Source organism: Camellia sinensis, chromosome 14 (genome assembly GCF_055761805.1).
Source record: "Camellia sinensis isolate YWXY chromosome 14, ASM5576180v1, whole genome shotgun sequence".
In the NCBI taxonomy this organism is placed as follows: Eukaryota; Viridiplantae; Streptophyta; class Magnoliopsida; order Ericales; family Theaceae; genus Camellia; species Camellia sinensis.
In genome coordinates, this window is record NC_138974.1 from 43,162,542 (window position 1) to 43,180,727 (window position 18,186).

The window sequence follows — 18,186 nt, forward strand, 5'->3', positions numbered from 1 at the left end:
GGTTGGTACTCGAGCACATATAAATTCATGTCGTCATTCTCTTGGCAAGATGGATGTATTATGTCCTTTCTGTTCAGCATTACATTGGATGGATGAAAAATTAGTAAAATCATCTCCAAACTGTCCTCTATTCGGAACATGTTGTTCAAAAGGGAAGGTTAAGCTTCCTCTGCTTATTACACCCCCTTCACTTCTTCAAGCATTATATGATGGGAATGATGATAAATCAAAATCGTTTCGACGTTATACTCGAGTGTACAATGCAACCAATGCTTTTACAAGTCTTGGTGCTACATTAGATCCAAGAGTACTTACTGGAAGAGGCCCTACATCATTCACTATCCATGGGGAATTGCGACATCGAACAGGATCACTATTACCACAATCAGGGCAAGATGCAGCTTATGCGCAATTGTACATTTATGACCCTGATTCAGCTTTAGAAGTTCGCAATCGTAGAAATCCTCAATTAAGAAGAGATGTTCTAAAAACTATTCAAGATAGTTTATTACAGGTTAATGCATTCGTTGCTAAATTTCGCTAGGCTCATGCAATTTTGAATCAATTAGCCTTGATAGGACGAAATTTGTCTGCTCATCTCCACTACAGTTCATCGACAGATCGACGACGGTATAACCTACCAACTACAGATGAGATTACAGTTGTAATACCAGGTGATGGAACCAAGGTTAGTGGGATGAGAGATGTTATCTTACATCTACATGGAAATAATGAGCTAATGCAAATCAATGAATGTCACCCAGCATATTTGCCATTACATTATGTTTTATTATTTCCACATGGTGAGCTTGGATGGGAACCTGGGATGAAACTGTGGGATGTTGAACATAATCGGCCTTCAACTGATCGGCTTACTCAAATGGAGTTTTATAGTTATCGTTTGTTTGAACGACCCACAGAGTATTCAACAATTTTGAGAGCTGGAAAACTGTTCCAAGAGTTTTTGGTTGACGCTTGGGCCGCAACTGAACAAAATAGGTTGACTTACTACAAGCTTAATCAAGGGAAGATCCGTGCTGAACTTTACCAAAATTTGACAGATATTGATCCAAATGACCTTCAACCCAATCAAATTGGTCAAAGGTTTGTTTTGCCATCTTCATTTGTTGGAGGTCCTAGACACATGTTTGAAATCTTTCAAGACTCAATGGCTATCACACGATACAACCAACATCTAGACATTTTTCTCACCATGACTGCAAATCCTAATTGGCCAGAAATTACTTCGGCATTATTACCGCACCAAAAGCCTATTGATCGTCCTGATTTAATTGCCCGTGTTTTTGAGTTAAAGAGAAAGTGCTTGATGAAGGAGATAGAAACAAACCGAGTGTTTGGTAATAAAGTTGCGCATGTTTTTACAATTGAATTCCAAAAGTGAGGCCTTCCTCATATGCATGCACTTCTATTTCTTAAGGGTCCAGACAAAATTCGAACATGTGCTCAAGTAGACAAATTGGTTTGTGCAAAATTTCCAGATCCAAAAGATGAACCTATGCTTTTTGAAACTATCAAGTGTTGTATGGTACATGGACCATGTGGTGCTCGAAATCCACAAGCACCATGTATGGAAAATGGTAAATGCACTAAGAGATACCCTCGAGCATTCGCAGAAACAACTACTATGTATCAAGATGGATATCCTATCTATCGTCGTCGCAATAATGGTCAAGCTCATATTGTGAGGGGGAAAGAAGTTGATAACAGAGACATCGTACCATACAATGCATATCTTTCTAAACGTTTCAACTGTCACATAAATGTGGAAGTTTGCGCCGGAATGAGATGCGTCAAGTATATACACAAGTACATTTATAAGGGTTATGATCGTACAACGATGGTGTTGGGATTGATAAATGAGATCCAACAATATCTCGATGCGAGGTATATTGGACCTCCAGAAGCTGCTTGGCGAATATTTGGTTATCCATTGCATGCAGAGATACCAACAGTTGTACGCTTAGCACTTCATTTACCTGGAATGCATCGTGTTCTTTTTAATCCTGACGAATCATTAGAAGCAATTGTTTCTAGAGCTGGCCAACAAATGTCAACTCTTACTGGGTTTTTTTGCATGTTGCGCTTCTATGGAAGATGAATGTCCATTCACTTACCAAGAATTTCCACAACATTTTGTTTGGCTTAATTCAGAAAAGAGATGGAAACCAAGGCGGCAGGGCTATGCAATCGGTAAAATGTACTTTGCTAGCCCTAATTGTGGAGAGAGATTTTATTTGCGTTTGCTATTAACTGTTGCCAAAGGACTAAAATCGTTTCAATGTTTACGCACGGTCAACAATGTTTTGCATGATACATTTAAATCAGCATGTGTTGCAAGAGGACTTTTAGAAGATGATGAAGAATGGATACAATGCCTTAAAGAGGCTGCAGTTATGAAAACTGGTTATCAATTAAGGAGATTGTTTACTATTATTCTTACTCAATGCTCTCCACTGCAACCGTATACATTATGGAATCAATTTTCAATGCATATATGTGATGATCTTGCACATAAGATTCGAACATTGTTTGCCGTTTCTGAACCAACTGAGGCTCAAATTGAAGACTATGGTCTATATCTTTTGAATCAAATGCTCCAAGAATCAGGAAAAAGTTTAATTGACTTCCCGCCAATGCCACAACCTTCTACAAATTGGAGTGCAGTAGTTGGTAACAGGTTGATATTCGAACATCAACAACTGCATAATGAGGCACAACAGACAGATGCAGAAATTATTATTGATCGCCTCAACAATGATCAACGAACAGCCTATGATGCAATCACTTCCTCAGTCTTTGAAAATAAAGGAACTATTTTCTTTTTGAATGGAGGTGCCGGAACAGGGAAAACGTTTTTGTACAATGCGATTGCATTAAAGTGTCGCAGCCTTGGCCATATTGTTATTACTGTGGCTTCATGTGGAATTGCATCATTGTTATTGGTAGGAGGTCGTACTGCTCATTCAACTTTTTCCATTCCGTTGGATATATTGGAAAATTCAATTTGTGGATTTAGCAAGCAATCATTACAAGCAGAATTGTTTAGAGAAACAAAACTTATTATCTGGGATGAAGTTCCTATGCAGCATAGACATTGTGTTGAGCCAGTTGATCGCACACTTCGAGATACTTGTGATAGTGAAAAGCCATTTGGGGGTATCACTGTTGTTCTTGGTGGAGATTTTCGACAAATCTTACCAGTTATAACCAAAGGAGTCCGTGAGCAAATTGTGAATGCATCATTAAGACACTCTTTTCTATGGAAGGATATACATGTTCTGTCTTTAAATTTGAACATACGCTTGAATCATGCAAATCTTGAAAATGCTAATTTTGCAAAATTCTTGATGGAGGTAATATTTCTTCAAACTTTTTCTCTATTATATGGTTCTTTTAAATTGACGAAATATATTTACGTTTATGTACTTTAATTGATTTTACTTATTATTTTATTTATTTATTTTTATAAATAGATTGGGACCAATCCTCAGGAAATTGTTAAACTTTCATCAACAATACACAAATGCCAAGATCTAAAGGACATAATCTCAGTAGTTTATCCGCAACTGGATGTGGCAATGACATCGACTGCAACATTTTTAACTGAACGTACAATTCTTTCTGCACGGAATGATGATGTCAGTGCTATCAATACTGCAGCATTGAATATTTTTCCCGGCAACACACACACTTATTTGGCAGCAGACAAGATGTCTGAAGATGATGAAATTGATCGTACTATAATAAATAGATATCCTAATAAATATTTAAATTCATTAGATCCTCCTGGGCTACTGGCTTTTAAGGTAGAGTTGAAAGTGGGTTGTCCTATAATGATGTTAAGAAATATTGCACCAAAAGATGGACTGTGCAATGGCACAAGATTGATGGTTTCTAGATGCAATACTCGCATAATTGAAGCTCAAATTTTAACTGGAGAAAAATGTGACAATTTGGTATTCATACCAAGGATATCCTTGACACCGTCTTCTTCAGAAATGCCTTTTCGAATGACAAGACGTCAATTTCCAGTTCGATTGGCATATGCCCTGACCATTAATAAGTCTCAAGGACAATCTGTGAAATTTGTTGGAGTTGATTTGCGCACACCAGTGTTTAGTCATGGGCAATTGTATGTGGCCCAATCTAGATGCACATCCTTTGATCGTACAAGTGTCCTCCTTCCCAATGATGAGCCAGATTCTACTACAAACATTGTTTATCCTGAAATTTTGTTATAGTGTTACTTATAGATCAAACCACTTTTGTCAAAAGGTACAATTTATTTTTTGATAACTTTGTTTCTATTGATTACAAATTGTTATTTTTAAAATATTTTACTATATGTGTCGACTTTTGTAGGATTGGGTCAAAAAATATATGGAGCTCAAAAATATAAATACAACTAGATTGCTTCGATGGGGATGTAACAAGGTAATTTCAATTTGAAAGTGTTTTGATATATATATAAATTTTCTTTTGCTAATATACTAACTTTTTTTTTATTTTCATAAATTAATAGATTGTCGTGCATGCTCCTCACTGGGGATACATACAAGTTGATACGAGGACTTTTTGAAAAGTGATGAGGCGCTCCTAGGATTTCTAAGAAAGAACAAGTTTGAGTCTCATATTTATTTTTGTGAAAAACATACATATGCTAGCTACGATCCATATTTTGTAAAGTTTCCGATCGATGTGAAATTTATTACTTACAATAGTTTTGTAAAGCCTTTTATCTGTGTGGAATTTATAACTAAGTTTAGATGTATGTTAGATCATTTTCATTTGAATTATTGATTTATGCTATGAGTTTGTTTTTGTAAATGTAATACACTAGGTGATATATATTTTTTTGTTTTTTCTTCCTAATATGCTCTTGAATTACGTTAAACAAAACTAATCATATTTTTATTTGGTTATCTTTTTATCAGGAAGGGTGTTACATTTTCTTTGTATTACAGAACATTAGTTGGTGTGCTTAATTTGTTATTTGGCTTTTTTTTTTTGTATTGCAGAGCATTGGCTGGTGTGCTTAATTTGTTATTTGGCATTTTTTTTGTATTGCAGAGCATTGGCTAGTGTGCTTAATTTGTTGTTTATTTTTTTCTATTGCATAGCATTGGCTGGCGTATTTTGTCTGATTTTTATATAGATGTTTCTGTGTTGTGGGATTTACATTTTGTTGTTTGTTTAAAATCTTATGCTTTTATTGTGCTTGAATTTTACGTAGCAATTATGTGTTTACTTTTCACTATTTCGTTGACCTATAAATTTGGAAAATTTATGTTCAAATTGATTAATTCACCAAGCAGCATACAATTTATTTATTTTTTATTTATTTAATTTTCTGCACAATAAACTGACCACCAAATCGTAAAAATTGGTAGATTTTAACCATTACATTAAAATTGATGCAAAACTATAGCTTTGAGATCTCTCTTCTTTACTTCAACCAAAACTCATTATCTAAGAAAATGTGGATATAGAAATTTATTTGGATACTGTTATTGGCTAGGATAATAAAATGCTTATTTTCTATTACAAATTGCAAGTGGGTTACTGTAACAACCCCCACACTACTTACCGGAAAAAAAAAAAATTACTGAATTACCTACTGATTATTGCTAAACTGGACTGCTTATGACAGATAATTGAACTAACTGAAGTACTGAATGGACTGATTGAAAACTGGAACTGAATTGATTGAGCATATCTATTGTATTGCATTTTTATCTGTTCGATTGTTTGATTATCTGTTGGTATTTTTATGTTTAAACTGCAAAGTGAAGGCCTTATCGGCGGCCGAATCGAAAATAGATTGATGTTTTGGGATCATTGGAAATTATGTGATTTAATGGTATATTTATCAGAAATGTGATTAGGTATGACTGAATTAGATTAAATATTGTTATATTGCAAACTTTGACTTATTTACCAAACTTGCCACTAAGTGGGCCACTACCTCACACACTTAGAGACTTGTGTATGCTTGATCAAAAACCATTTCCTCAGCCCTTTTCCTTATACTAGCCGACCAAGAGAGGAAATAGGAGAGAATTGAGTTCATTTTGTTGAATTGGCATGAATTGCTTGGAATTGAAGTGTAAATTGTCAAATTGGACTCCTAAACCTTGAATACAAGACTAAGGTAGGACATTCATCTTCTTGTTGTTGTCATAGAATTAATTCTTGCATGATTCATGCTTCAATTGTAGAGTTAAGTCTTGTTTTAGTTCATACATGTAGGATTAGAACATAATTCATGCATGCATGTTTGAATTGATGAGTTTTGAGTTGAATTCATGGTAAAATTGTACATGCATGTTCATAATTAGGCTTGAGTCCATGAATTCATCATGTTCTTGAAGAAATGAGTCCATCTGAACAAGCTTTGAAGGTTGAATTTGGTTTGAATCCATGCATGTTTGCATGTTCTTCATATTCTTGAAAATGGGTTTGAATATGGTTTTAATTGACTCACTTTTGGGGCTTGAATTCATGAATTGAGCTTTGAAACTTGTTATACATTGAATTTAGTTATGTTTTCCAGAATTTGGGCCCAAGAGGTCGAGTTTGGCGTGGTAGAATGCTTAGTTTGAGCTTGGGAGGCAAATTTGGAAATTCCAGATTTGGCTTCCTCGCTCGAGCAAGCACCTTTGTCCAGGGCTCCGCTCGAGCGAGAATCGAGCGACCATCGCGCGTAAAATCATAGCATCCAGTATTTTTACTGTTTCGACAGACCGCTCGAGCGAAGGATTCCTCGCTCGAGCGAAGCCTTTGATTTTGGAAGCTCGCTCGAGCGAAGAAAGGCTCGCTCGAGCGAGGCTCCTATTTTCAGCAAACTTTGCGAAATGTTTTCTAAGTGTATTTTTTTGCATCCTCATCCCATCCTAGGCATTCTTAGGCCTAGTTTAAGGCATCTTAATGAGGATATAGATGTAGAACACACCAAGGCAAATTAGGGATTAAGTTATGATATTTCCCAACTGTGTAGCTTAGTGTGTGTTCAACCTGTGAACTGTGTAGGGTTGGCGACTGGGGAGACACGCTCTAGCATACTGTAGCCCAAACTCTGTGAGTAACAATTGTGTAAAGATATGTTCAACTGAGAATGTTTTCTGACTGTTTAACGAAACTGTTTTCTGAAGTAATTATTGTTAATTGTTTGAATGTATGTCCTATATTCTGAAATGTATTGTGGCATCCTTAGCAACTGTTGTATACTGTTACTGCTATTGTTACAGAGATCTCTGTCGGTTCCCTCGTGGAACCACTACTGTTTACTGATTGATGGCCATCTTTACTGTTCGGTCTTTAAGACCTACTGTTTACTGCTATGCTAATGGATGTATCACATATGACTAAATAACTGTTCTGACCGAAAGACTGAAGTATTGTTTAATGAACTGCTTTCATTACTGTAAGGACATTTTATTCTTAACCTCTTTACGCATTATGTTATTCACTGGGCTTTAGCTCACTATTTATATATATATATATATATATGCAGGTGCTCAGCCACCAAATCGGAGCTAGGAGCGTGGGTTAGACTCCAGTTTTGTCAAGCTAGCCTTTGTGCCTCACTGCGAGGTTCCGAGTTGCCATGCTATGGCTTTGGGGTGTTTTGTTTTTCCCCCGTCTGTCTCCATACTGTTTGGATTACTGTATAGACTGTCAGCTGCTAACTGTACTGTTATCAAGGGATTAGGTCCCTGTATTGTGTGACTGAAGATTTTGTATAGACTGTACTGTTTGTATGTATGAATGCATGAAAAATCTTTTTGGCATACAGACTGTCACAGCTCAACGGACATTATTTATTTACTGTATTGGCTTCCGCCGGGCCCTGAACTCTGTTTTACTGTACTACTGTTCAGCAGGCCTTCGGTAATCTCGGACTACTGGCCGGTTACGGTGCTAAACCCATAGGGCCGGGTTTGGGTCGTGATAGAGTGGTATCAGAGCGATACTTAACCACGAGTCATACCGCACACACGTGTCCAAATGAGCTATAGGGTGTCCTAGAAAAGTGATTAGGGCATTTCATGAACTTGAAAAGTGTGTGGCTATGTTATGACTGAGTACATGTTGATGTGATAACTGTCTAAATATGCAACTGTTTATGTTACAATTGCTATAACTGTTATAAGTGCTTATAGTGAAATGGACAATACAAATGAACCTGAATCCTCATCTACCGAGGCAAGAATGGAAAGAATGATGGAACTGATAACTGCTAGACTTGAACAACAACAGAACCAACAGCCCCCACCTCCTCCTCCTCCGGTACAGCCGGAACCTAATGCGAATGTGAATGATGGGGATATTATTGCTCTCACCCATAAATTCAGCAAGATGAAACGGCCATCCTTTCAGGGAGGACTGAAACCGCTAAAGGCTGAAGCTTGGGTGCTTGAAACAGAAAAACTATTTGAAGTGTTTCCGTGCTCAGAAGCGAATAAAGTATTGTTAGCTACCTTCACCCTACAAGAAGAAGCTAGAAGGTGGTGGATGTTGATCCGCGATACAAATACTATTATGACTTGGGCTCAGTTCAAGGAGTCCTTCTTTGAAAAGTACTTTCCACAGTGTGTCAGGGATAGGAAAGTGACTGAATTCGAACAACTGAGACAGGGTACAATGTCTGTGGCTGAATATAAAGCAAGGTTCACTGAGCTTGCCAGATATGCACCACATATGGTGGACACTGACTACAAGAAGGCCAGAAAATTTGAGGGTGGCCTTAATGTTGCAATACTTGACCGAATAAGTGTTTTGAAACTACCGACTTTTGTGGGTGTTCTGGACCGGGCATTGATGGCCGAGTCGAACATTGCAGCAGTGAAACAATCTGAAACACCAACAACTGAATGGCATGGTAAAAGGCAGGGTTTCAAATTCAAGAAAGGCAAGCACAACCCGGCCAACAAGAAACAGAATACGGGGTCAACAACTAGCCCCAGCCAAGGGAGTGGGTTCATTCCACCCTGCTCTGTATGTGGCAACAAGCACAAAGGGGTTTGTCACAAAATATTCGGAGCCTGTTACAGATGTGGCAAAGTGGGCCACATGGTTAGAGACTGTCCCTCCGCTCCGCAAGTTAGTAGCAAAGCTACGCCAAGCGCAGCAGCGTCAACTGTAGCACCAAAGCCTAATCCCAAAGCTACTGGGAAAGAGCCCATGAGGCAGGGCCGAGTGTTCGCCCTAGTACCGGGAGACGTGCAAAATACTGAAACCGTTGTGTCAGGTATCCTCTCTATTTGTACACAAAATGCATATGTATTGATTGATTCGGGGTCTACACATTCTTATGTATCGCATGCTTTCTCACGGAAATTGTATAGACCCTTAGAACCCATGAACTATCTGCTAGCCGTATCATCCCCCGTAGGAGGATCCATGACATGTGCTTATATGTACCCTGCATGTGAAATCATTGTTGGGGATATGCATCTGTTTATTGATTTACTACCATTGAACATTGATCATTTTGATGTAATATTGGGGATGGATTGGTTACAAAAATATCATGCCACTATTGATTGTGTGACCAAGCAAGTTGTTTTCCGTCCACCTGGTTTGCTTGAATTTGTGTTTAATGGGAGTGGAGTAGTACCTCCTCCGTATTTGATTTCGTCAGTGAAAGCTGTTAAATTAATTAGAAAATGGTGTAAAGGATATCTGTGTTCTGTGCTGACTGTGTCTACTGATGATAGTGTTAAAACTGATGTGAATTGTATTCCTATAGTCAGGGAATTCCCAGATGTATTTCCAGATGATCTGCCAGGGGATTTGATTGACAGGGAGATTGAATTTACCGTTGAGGTGATTCCAGGTACACAGCCGATATCGAAAGCTCCTTACAGAATGGCCCCAACTGAACTGAAGGAGTTGAAAGTGCAATTGCAAGAACTGTTAGACAAGAAGTTTATCAGGCCCAGTACTTCACCGTGGGGTGCACCGGTTTTGTTTGTAAAGAAGAAAGATGGCTCGCTGAGACTGTGCATTGATTACCGTGAATTGAACAAGGTAACTGTGAAAAATAAATACCCATTGCTACTTATTGATGATTTATTTGATCAGTTACAGGGTGCACAAGTGTTTTCCAAGATTGATCTCAGATCGGGGTATCATCAACTGAAGGTTAAACCGGAAGACATTGATAAAACTGCTTTTAGAACGAGGTATGGCCATTATGAATTTTTAGTTATGCCATTCGGAGTCACGAATGCCCCTGCTGCTTTTATGGACCTCATGAACAGAATTTTTAAACCATACCTTGATGATTTCATTGTAGTATTTATTGATGATATATTGATTTACTCCAAAAGCATAGAACAACATAAACATCATCTGAGACTTGCCCTGCAGACCCTAAGAGAACAGAAACTGTATGCTAAACTGTCTAAATATGAATTTTAGCTTGACCATGTTATGTTTTTGGGGCATGTTGTTAGCAAAAATGGAATTTCTGTTGATCCGCAGAAAATTGAAGCTGTAGTGAACTGGCCTAGACCAACAAATGTGACTAAAGTCCGAAGCTTTTTGGGATTGGCTGGATATTACAGAAGATTTGTCAAAGATTTCTCCAAAATTGCCCTACCATTGACTCAGTTAACTCAGAAGGGGACATCATTTGACTGGACTGACCAAAGGGAATCAGCATTCCAAGAGTTGAAAACTCGACTTGTGACTGCACCGGTTTTGACTTTACCTTCAGGTACGGATGGTTATATTGTATTTAGTGATGCTTCTCATAAGGGTTTGGGGTGTGTTTTAATGCAGAATGGGAGAGTTATTGCTTATGCTTCCCGACAGTTGAGACCACATGAAAAGAATTACCCGACCCATGACCTGGAACTTGCTGCAGTGGTGTTTGCACTGAAAATTTGGCGTCACTATCTATATGGGGCGACATGTGAAGTATACACCGACCACAAGAGCTTAAAATATTTCTTCACACAGAAGGAACTAAATATGAGACAACGTAGGTGGCTAGAACTGATCAAAGACTACGATCTACAGATTCTGTACCATCCGGAAAAGCCAATACTGTTGCCGATGCATTAAGCCGAAAGTCAATTGCCAACTTAGCTTGTTTGCTCACCGGACAGAAAGAGCTTCTTGGTGACCTTGAAAAATTTGAAATTGAAGTTGTTTTGAGAGAACAAGGTGGAACGCTAGCCGCTATTTCTGCTCAACCAGCCTTGATAGAAGAAATTAAAGAGAAACAGCAACAGGATGACTTCTTGAAAAAGATCATCGAAGAAAGAGAGTCTAAGCCGAGACCGGGTTTCAAATTCGAGAACAATGTACTGAAATTTCAAGAAAGACTGTGTGTGCCGAATGACACTGAACTGAAAAGAAGAGTTCTGCAAGAGGGCCACAATTCAAAATTGTCTATCCACCCGGGGAATACGAAAATGTACCAAGATCTGAAACAGAATTTCTGGTGGCCGGGAATGAAGAAAGAAATTGCCGACTTTGTGTCCAAATGTCTTCATTGCCAACAAGTCAAAGCTGAACATCAACGACCTGCCGGATTATTGCAACCCCTACCCATACCAGAGTGGAAATGGGAGCATATCACGATGGATTTTATCGTTGGGTTACCTCGCTCCAGAAAAGGTATGGATTCAATTTGGGTTATTGTTGATAGACTAACCAAATATGCTCACTTCTTACCTGTCAAGACAATCTATAATGCGGACAAATTGGCTGTTATCTATATTGATGAAATTGTGAGACTGCATGGAGTGCCTGTGTCTATTGTTTCTGACAGGGATTCGAAGTTTACATCGAGGTTTTGGCAAAGTCTACAGACTGCATTGGGTACTGAATTGAGGCTGAGTAGTGCCTATCATCCTCAGACAGATGGACAGTCAGAAAGGACCATCCAAACTCTGGAGGATTTACTGAGAATGTGTGTCCTTGATTTTCAGGGAGATTGGGAAAGTCATCTGCCATTAGTTGAATTCGCCTACAACAACAGCTACCATTCGAGTATTGGTATGGCGCCTTTCGAGGCATTGTATGGCAGAAAATGTAGATCTCCGATCTGCTGGGCAGAAGTTGGAGATGGGCCTTTGCTTAGGCCCGAGATCGTATATGAGACGACTGGAAAGATAAAACTGATACAACAAAGACTGAAAACTGCACAGAGTAGACAGAAAAGTTATGCGGATGTTAGAAGACGGGACAGAGAGTATGAAGTGGGTGATCACGTTTTTGTGAAAGTGACACCAATGAAGGGCCAGACTCGTTTTGAAGTCAAAGGCAAGTTAGCGCCAAGATACGTCGGACCGTATGAGATTATTGGGAAAATTAATCCGATGGCGTATCAAGTTGCGCTCCCTCCTGAAATGGAGTACATGCATAATGTTTTCCACATTTCAATGTTAAGAGATTATCTCTGGGATCCCTTCCATGTAATTGAGCCTACTCGGGTAGTGTTCAGTGATGACTACACTTACGAGGAACGACCTATACAGATTCTAAACAGACGGATCAAGAAACTGAGAAACAAAGAGATCCCGCTAGTGAAAGTTGACTGGCAGAACCATGGTGGTGTGTATGCCACTTGGGAAAGGGAAGATGACATGGCTAAGCGATATCCTGATCTGTTCCCGCTTGATCCTGTTTTCTCCCAGAATGAAGGTAACTCGAGTTTAGAAGACTAAACTCCTTATAAGGAGGGGAGACTGTAACAACCCCCATACTACTTACCGGGAAAAAAAAAAAAATTACTGAATTACCTACTGATTATTGCTAAACTGGACTGAATTGATTGAGCATATCTATTGTATTGCATTTTTATCTGTTCGATTGTTTGATTATCTGTTGGTATTTTTATGTTTAAACTGCAAAGTGAAGGCCTTATCGGCGGCCGAATCGAAAATAGATTGATGTTTTGGGATCATTGGAAATTATGTGATTTAATGGTATATTTATCAGAAATGTGATTAGGTATGACTGAATTAGATTAAATATTGTTATATTGCAAACTTTGACTTATTTACCAAACTTGCCACTAAGTGGGCCACTACCTCACACACTTAGAGACTTGTGTATGCTTGATCAAAAACCATTTCCTCAGCCCTTTTCCTTATACTAGCTGACCAAGAGAGGAAATAGGAGAGAATTGAGTTCATTTTGTTGAATTGGCATGAATTGCTTGGAATTGAAGTGTAAATTGTCAAATTGGACTCCTAAACCTTGAATACAAGACTAAGGTAGGACATTCATCTTCTTGTTGTTGTCATAGAATTAATTCTTGCATGATTCATGCTTCAATTGTAGAGTTAAGTCTTGTTTTAGTTCATACATGTAGGATTAGAACATAATTCATGCATGCATGTTTGAATTGATGAGTTTTGAGTTGAATTCATGGTAAAATTGTACATGCATGTTCATAATTAGGCTTGAGTCCATGAATTCATCATGTTCTTGAAGAAATGAGTCCATCTGAACAAGCTTTGAAGGTTGAATTTGGTTTGAATCCATGCATGTTTGCATGTTCTTCATATTCTTGAAAATGGGTTTGAATATGGTTTTAATTGACTCACTTTTGGGGCTTGAATTCATGAATTGAGCTTTGAAACTTGTTATACATTGAATTTAGTTATGTTTTCCAGAATTTGGGCCCAAGAGGTCGAGTTTGGCGTGGTAGAATGCTTGGTTTGAGCTTGGGAGGCAAATCTGGAAATTCCAGATTTGGCTTCCTCACTCGAGCGAAGGATTCCTCGCTCGAGCGAGCACCTTTGTCCAGGGCTCCGCTCGAGCGAGAATCGAGCGACCATCGCGCGTAAAATCACAGCATTCAGAATTTTTACTGTTTCGACAGACCGCTCGAGTGAAGGATTCCTCGCTCGAGCGAAGCCTTTGATTTTGGAGGCTCGCTCGAGCGAGGCTCCTATTTTCAGCAAACTTTGCGAAATGTTTTCTAAGTGTATTTTTTTGCATCCTCATCCCATCCTAGGCATTCTTAGGCCTAGTTTAAGGCATCTTAATGAGGATATAGATGTAGAACACACCAAGGCAAATTAGGGATTAAGTTATGATATTTCCCAACTGTGTAGCTTAGTGTGTGTTCAACCTGTGAACTGTGTAGGGTTAGCGACTGGGGAGACACGCTCTAGCATACTGTAGCCCAAACTCTGTGAGTAACAATTGTGTAAAGATATGTTCAACTGAGAATGTTTTCTGACTGTTTAACGAAACTGTTTTCTGAAGTAATTATTGTTAATTGTTTGAATGTATGTCCTATATTCTGAAATGTATTGTGGCATCCTTAGCAACTGTTGTATACTGTTACTGCTACTGTTACAGAGATCTCTGTCGGTTCCCTCATGGAATCACTACTGTTTACTGATTGATGGCCATCTTTACTGTTCGGTCTTTAAGACCTACTGTTTACTGCTATGCTAATGGATGTACCACATATGACTGAATAACTGTTCTGACTGAAAGACTGAAGTATTGTTTAATGAACTGCTTTCATTACTGTAAGGACATTTCATTCTTAACCTCTTTATGCATTATGTTATTCACTGGGCTTTAGCTCACTGTTTATATATATATATATGTAGGTGCTCAGCCACCAGATCGGAGCTAGGAGCGTGGGTTAGACTCCAGTTTTGTCAAGCCAGCCTTTGTGCCTCACTGCGAGGTTCCGAGTTGCCATGCTATGGCTTTGGGGTGTTTTGTTTTTCCCCCGTCTGTCTCCATACTGTTTGGATTACTGTATAGACTGTCAGCTACTAACTGTACTGTTATCAAGGGATTAGGTCACTGTACTGTGTGACTGAAAATTTTGTATAGACTGTACTGTTTGTATATATGAATGCATGAAAAATCTTTTTGGCATACAAACTGTCACAGCTCAATGGACATTATTTATTTACTGTATTGGCTTCCGCCGGGCCCTGAACTCTGTTTTACTGTACTACTGTTCAGCAGGCTTTCGGTAATCTCGGATTACTGGCCGGTTACGGTGCTAAACCCATAGGGCCGGGTTTGGGTCGTGACAATTACATAAACAAAAATACTACAATAGTAAATATTTGGTGATATGATCTTTGTTTGCATTTGTATCATCATACTACAATACTCCAAACTCTTTTCAAAAATCTAATTATAAAATTCATTTGAAAATTCAAAACTATACGGATAATCTATTTATATTTTCACCTCAAATTTTTTTTCCCAACAAATTAAATAAATTACATTTTAACTCAATAATTTTATATTCAATTAATGGTCACCGTGCCTGAAGGCACGGGCATACCCTAGTATATATATGCATGCAAGCCTTCCTTGTGCATGCAAGCATTCGGTAGAAGAAAAAAAAAAAAAAAAAGAGGAGAGAAATCTCTTAAGCAACCAAGTTTAGTAGTAGGAGAGGAAGAAGAGTAAGAGGTTAAGGAAACCAAAGTTCTCAACCATTTTGTCACCCTACTACTAGGTAAGAAAACCCTCTCAACCCTCTCATTTTTTTTATATAATTGAAAATTTTCAGATTATGTACATTTGATACATTGTCTAAAACTGTGTTGAATCTGCCAGCATATTTGCCCGAATTTTTAGACAATTTTATACTCAAAATTTCGAGATGATTTCTTCTACAAAGTTGTTGATAATGATGTCTAGTTTGTCCAGAAATTTTTGGAAATAATTTTTGAGCTTTCTACGAGTTTATACAAATTTTTAACTAAATCTGAAACTGTGTTGAGAATAAATTGTTTTGAATCTGCCAACATATTTACCCGAATTTTTAGATAATTTTATACTCAAAATTTCGAGATGATTTCTTCTACAAAGTTGTTGATAATGATATCTAGTTTGTCCAGAAATATTTGGAAATACTTTTTGAGCTTTCTACAAATTTATACGAATTTTTAACTAAATCTGAAACTGTGTTGAGAATAAACTGTTTTGAATCTGCCAGCATGTTTACCCGAATTTTTAGATAATTTTATACTCAAAATTTCGAGATGATTTCTTCTACAAAGTTGTTGATAATGATGTCTAGTTTATCCAGAAATTTTTGAAAACAATTTTTGATCTTTCTACGAATTTATACAAATTTTTAACTAAATCTAAAACTGTGTGACAGATTTTACCATATATTTGAAAATTTATTTAAAATTTTATACTAAGCCAAATCTGGTAATTTCTAACTAAAAGATGAAATTCGAGAAGTCTAGTTTCATGATAAATTTTTAGATTATGGGTTTGATCTATAAATTTAAGCATGGAATTAATATAAGGAAATGTGACAAATCTGTGTCTTAAACACCCTTGGAATTTTTAAGAATTATTTATAATTTATTTTTGGAAAATGCTTTCTGAAAAATGACCATAACATGTTTATGGATTATTATGTAGATTGATATGAATTTTAGGGTTGTATAAGTAATGTATTTAAAATTTTACTTACAAGATATATATTCTAAAAATTTTTCAGGGCAGGATAAAATCACCACTTTCAGATTATACTAGTCTAATTTAGTAAATCAAAAATTTGTGCAGGTGTGCATTTATGGTTTATTTCTTGTATTTAAGTTATTATGTTCATACCATGGTTTTAAGTAATTGTTTACTAAATTTTGTACATTGAACTATTATTGGGTGACATGCATAATATTTTATGTTGGGAGTTTTTCTTTAGTTGGTATAATGTTATTGGTGATTGAGATTTGAATAATTTGTGTTTAATATATAAATTAGCCAAAAGGATTAACGGTATATAATGAGTTACTGATGAAGGGTTAATACCGGGTATTCAGGGTGAGTCCTGATTTTGAGAATTCTCACATAAATTATGTTGCGAAACTCTAAGATGGCACGGGACTTATTTGAACCCTTTTCGGTATTCGGTTTTGGAATAAGGGTGGATGTGCAGGTGGCACACAGGGAGGCTACTTACCCCTGGCAGACCGTTTCCTTGGGGCAGACCACGAATGCCACTACTTGGGTATATAACTCCGGACGTGGGCATCCCTAGTAGTTACGGTTGGTAACACTTAAATATTTGACCAAGGGAGGGTTTCAAATTAACCGTTGCCATGCTTAGTGGTTGGTAAGTTAAATCTCTTTGGTGAGATTTCGAGTGTCACCTAATTTATAAAAATTACTGAAATTATTCTAATGGTTGTAATTTCTGTGTATAATTATATGATTATCTCATGTTTAGAATATTATTTTTCTCTTAAAAAGAATGGTAGGTTGGTTACGTTTTCTTACTGTGTCGCAAAACTCATGACATATATTTTGTTGCCCTGGCGTTTCATGCCAGATTATGTTGAAGAAGGGACTGAGGCTGAAATTGGAGCTGCTGCCAATATCGAACCTTGGCTGACTTAGAGTTAAGATTTTATCGAAATAAAATCCTGTTATCCCTTGTATTAGGATTTAACTATATTGTGACGTTGGGTGTGAATTTGTAGTTTTATTTTGTTGTTGGACTTTGACTATGTAAGAACTTAAAAGTTCCTAATTAGTAGTTAAAACTTTATCTAGTAAGTTATCGTTATTTAAATCTTATGACGTTTCAAAAAAAAAATTTGGGGCGTCACAAACACTAATATTATAATATATATTAGTAGGTGAGTGAGAGAGAGGAGAGGGAGGCGGGGTAGAAACGGGGACGGGGAACGGGGCCGGGGTGGAATTTCTTATCATCGTTCCCAGCCCGAAAATGATTGGGGATTTTTTTTTTTAATATCATCCCTGACCCGTTAGGAGTATTTTTCAAGAAAAAACCGTGTTAATCGAGGTCGGGAGGTCGAATACTCGTCGGACCGAATTTAAATTGCCATCCCTAGTGGTAATTGCTCAAGAAGTCCCGACAAAGGTGATTTGCAAGGACATGGTGATAGCTTCCTTCTTACTTATCAAAAGTTGAGTTTTTTATTTTCCTGTAATTTTTTTTAAAAAAATTTAGTAGTAAGTTTTTTTAATATTAAGCAAAAAAAATTTATTTTTTAGACGACTTAACTTAAGTACACTTAAAAAATATAATATTTATAGATTTTTTTTAAATTTTTTTTTATTAAATTCTACAAAAATTACAAAAATTCAGTATATTTTTATATTTATGTTTGTTTATTGAATTTTTAAAATAATTTTACTTGTTAAGTAGATTATAAAATAAAAAATAAT

At 37.2% G+C, this 18,186-nt stretch overlaps 2 protein-coding genes across 2 annotated transcripts; both read left to right on the forward strand.

Annotated features, from left to right (window-relative positions):
- The first annotated feature begins 697 nt into the window (after positions 1-697).
- LOC114315440 (uncharacterized) lies at positions 698-2,119 on the forward strand. Its single transcript, XM_082904808.1, has 2 exons — positions 698-1,358; positions 1,500-2,119. The coding sequence occupies exons 1-2, from the start codon at positions 698-700 to the stop codon at positions 2,117-2,119; spliced, it is 1,281 nt and encodes a 426-aa protein (XP_082760934.1).
- Positions 2,120-2,654: 535 nt separating this feature from the next.
- Positions 2,655-4,262, forward strand: LOC114315441 (uncharacterized). Its single transcript, XM_082904809.1, has 2 exons — positions 2,655-3,374; positions 3,495-4,262. The coding sequence occupies exons 1-2, from the start codon at positions 2,655-2,657 to the stop codon at positions 4,260-4,262; spliced, it is 1,488 nt and encodes a 495-aa protein (XP_082760935.1).
- The last annotated feature ends 13,924 nt before the right edge of the window (positions 4,263-18,186 follow it).

Bases quoted from the DNA above. Each gene is read 5' to 3' on its own strand.
- LOC114315441 (XM_082904809.1), top strand. From the start codon at position 2,655: ATGCCACAACCTTCTACAAATTGGAGTGCAGTAGTTGGTAACAGGTTG. The intron at 3,375-3,494 runs GTAATATTTCTT...TTTTATAAATAG, and splicing joins TTGCAAAATTCTTGATGGAG to ATTGGGACCAATCCTCAGGA.
- LOC114315440 (XM_082904808.1), top strand. From the start codon at position 698: ATGAGAGATGTTATCTTACATCTACATGGAAATAATGAGCTAATGCAA. The intron at 1,359-1,499 runs GTAATAAAGTTG...CAAAATTTCCAG, and splicing joins AGAAACAAACCGAGTGTTTG to ATCCAAAAGATGAACCTATG.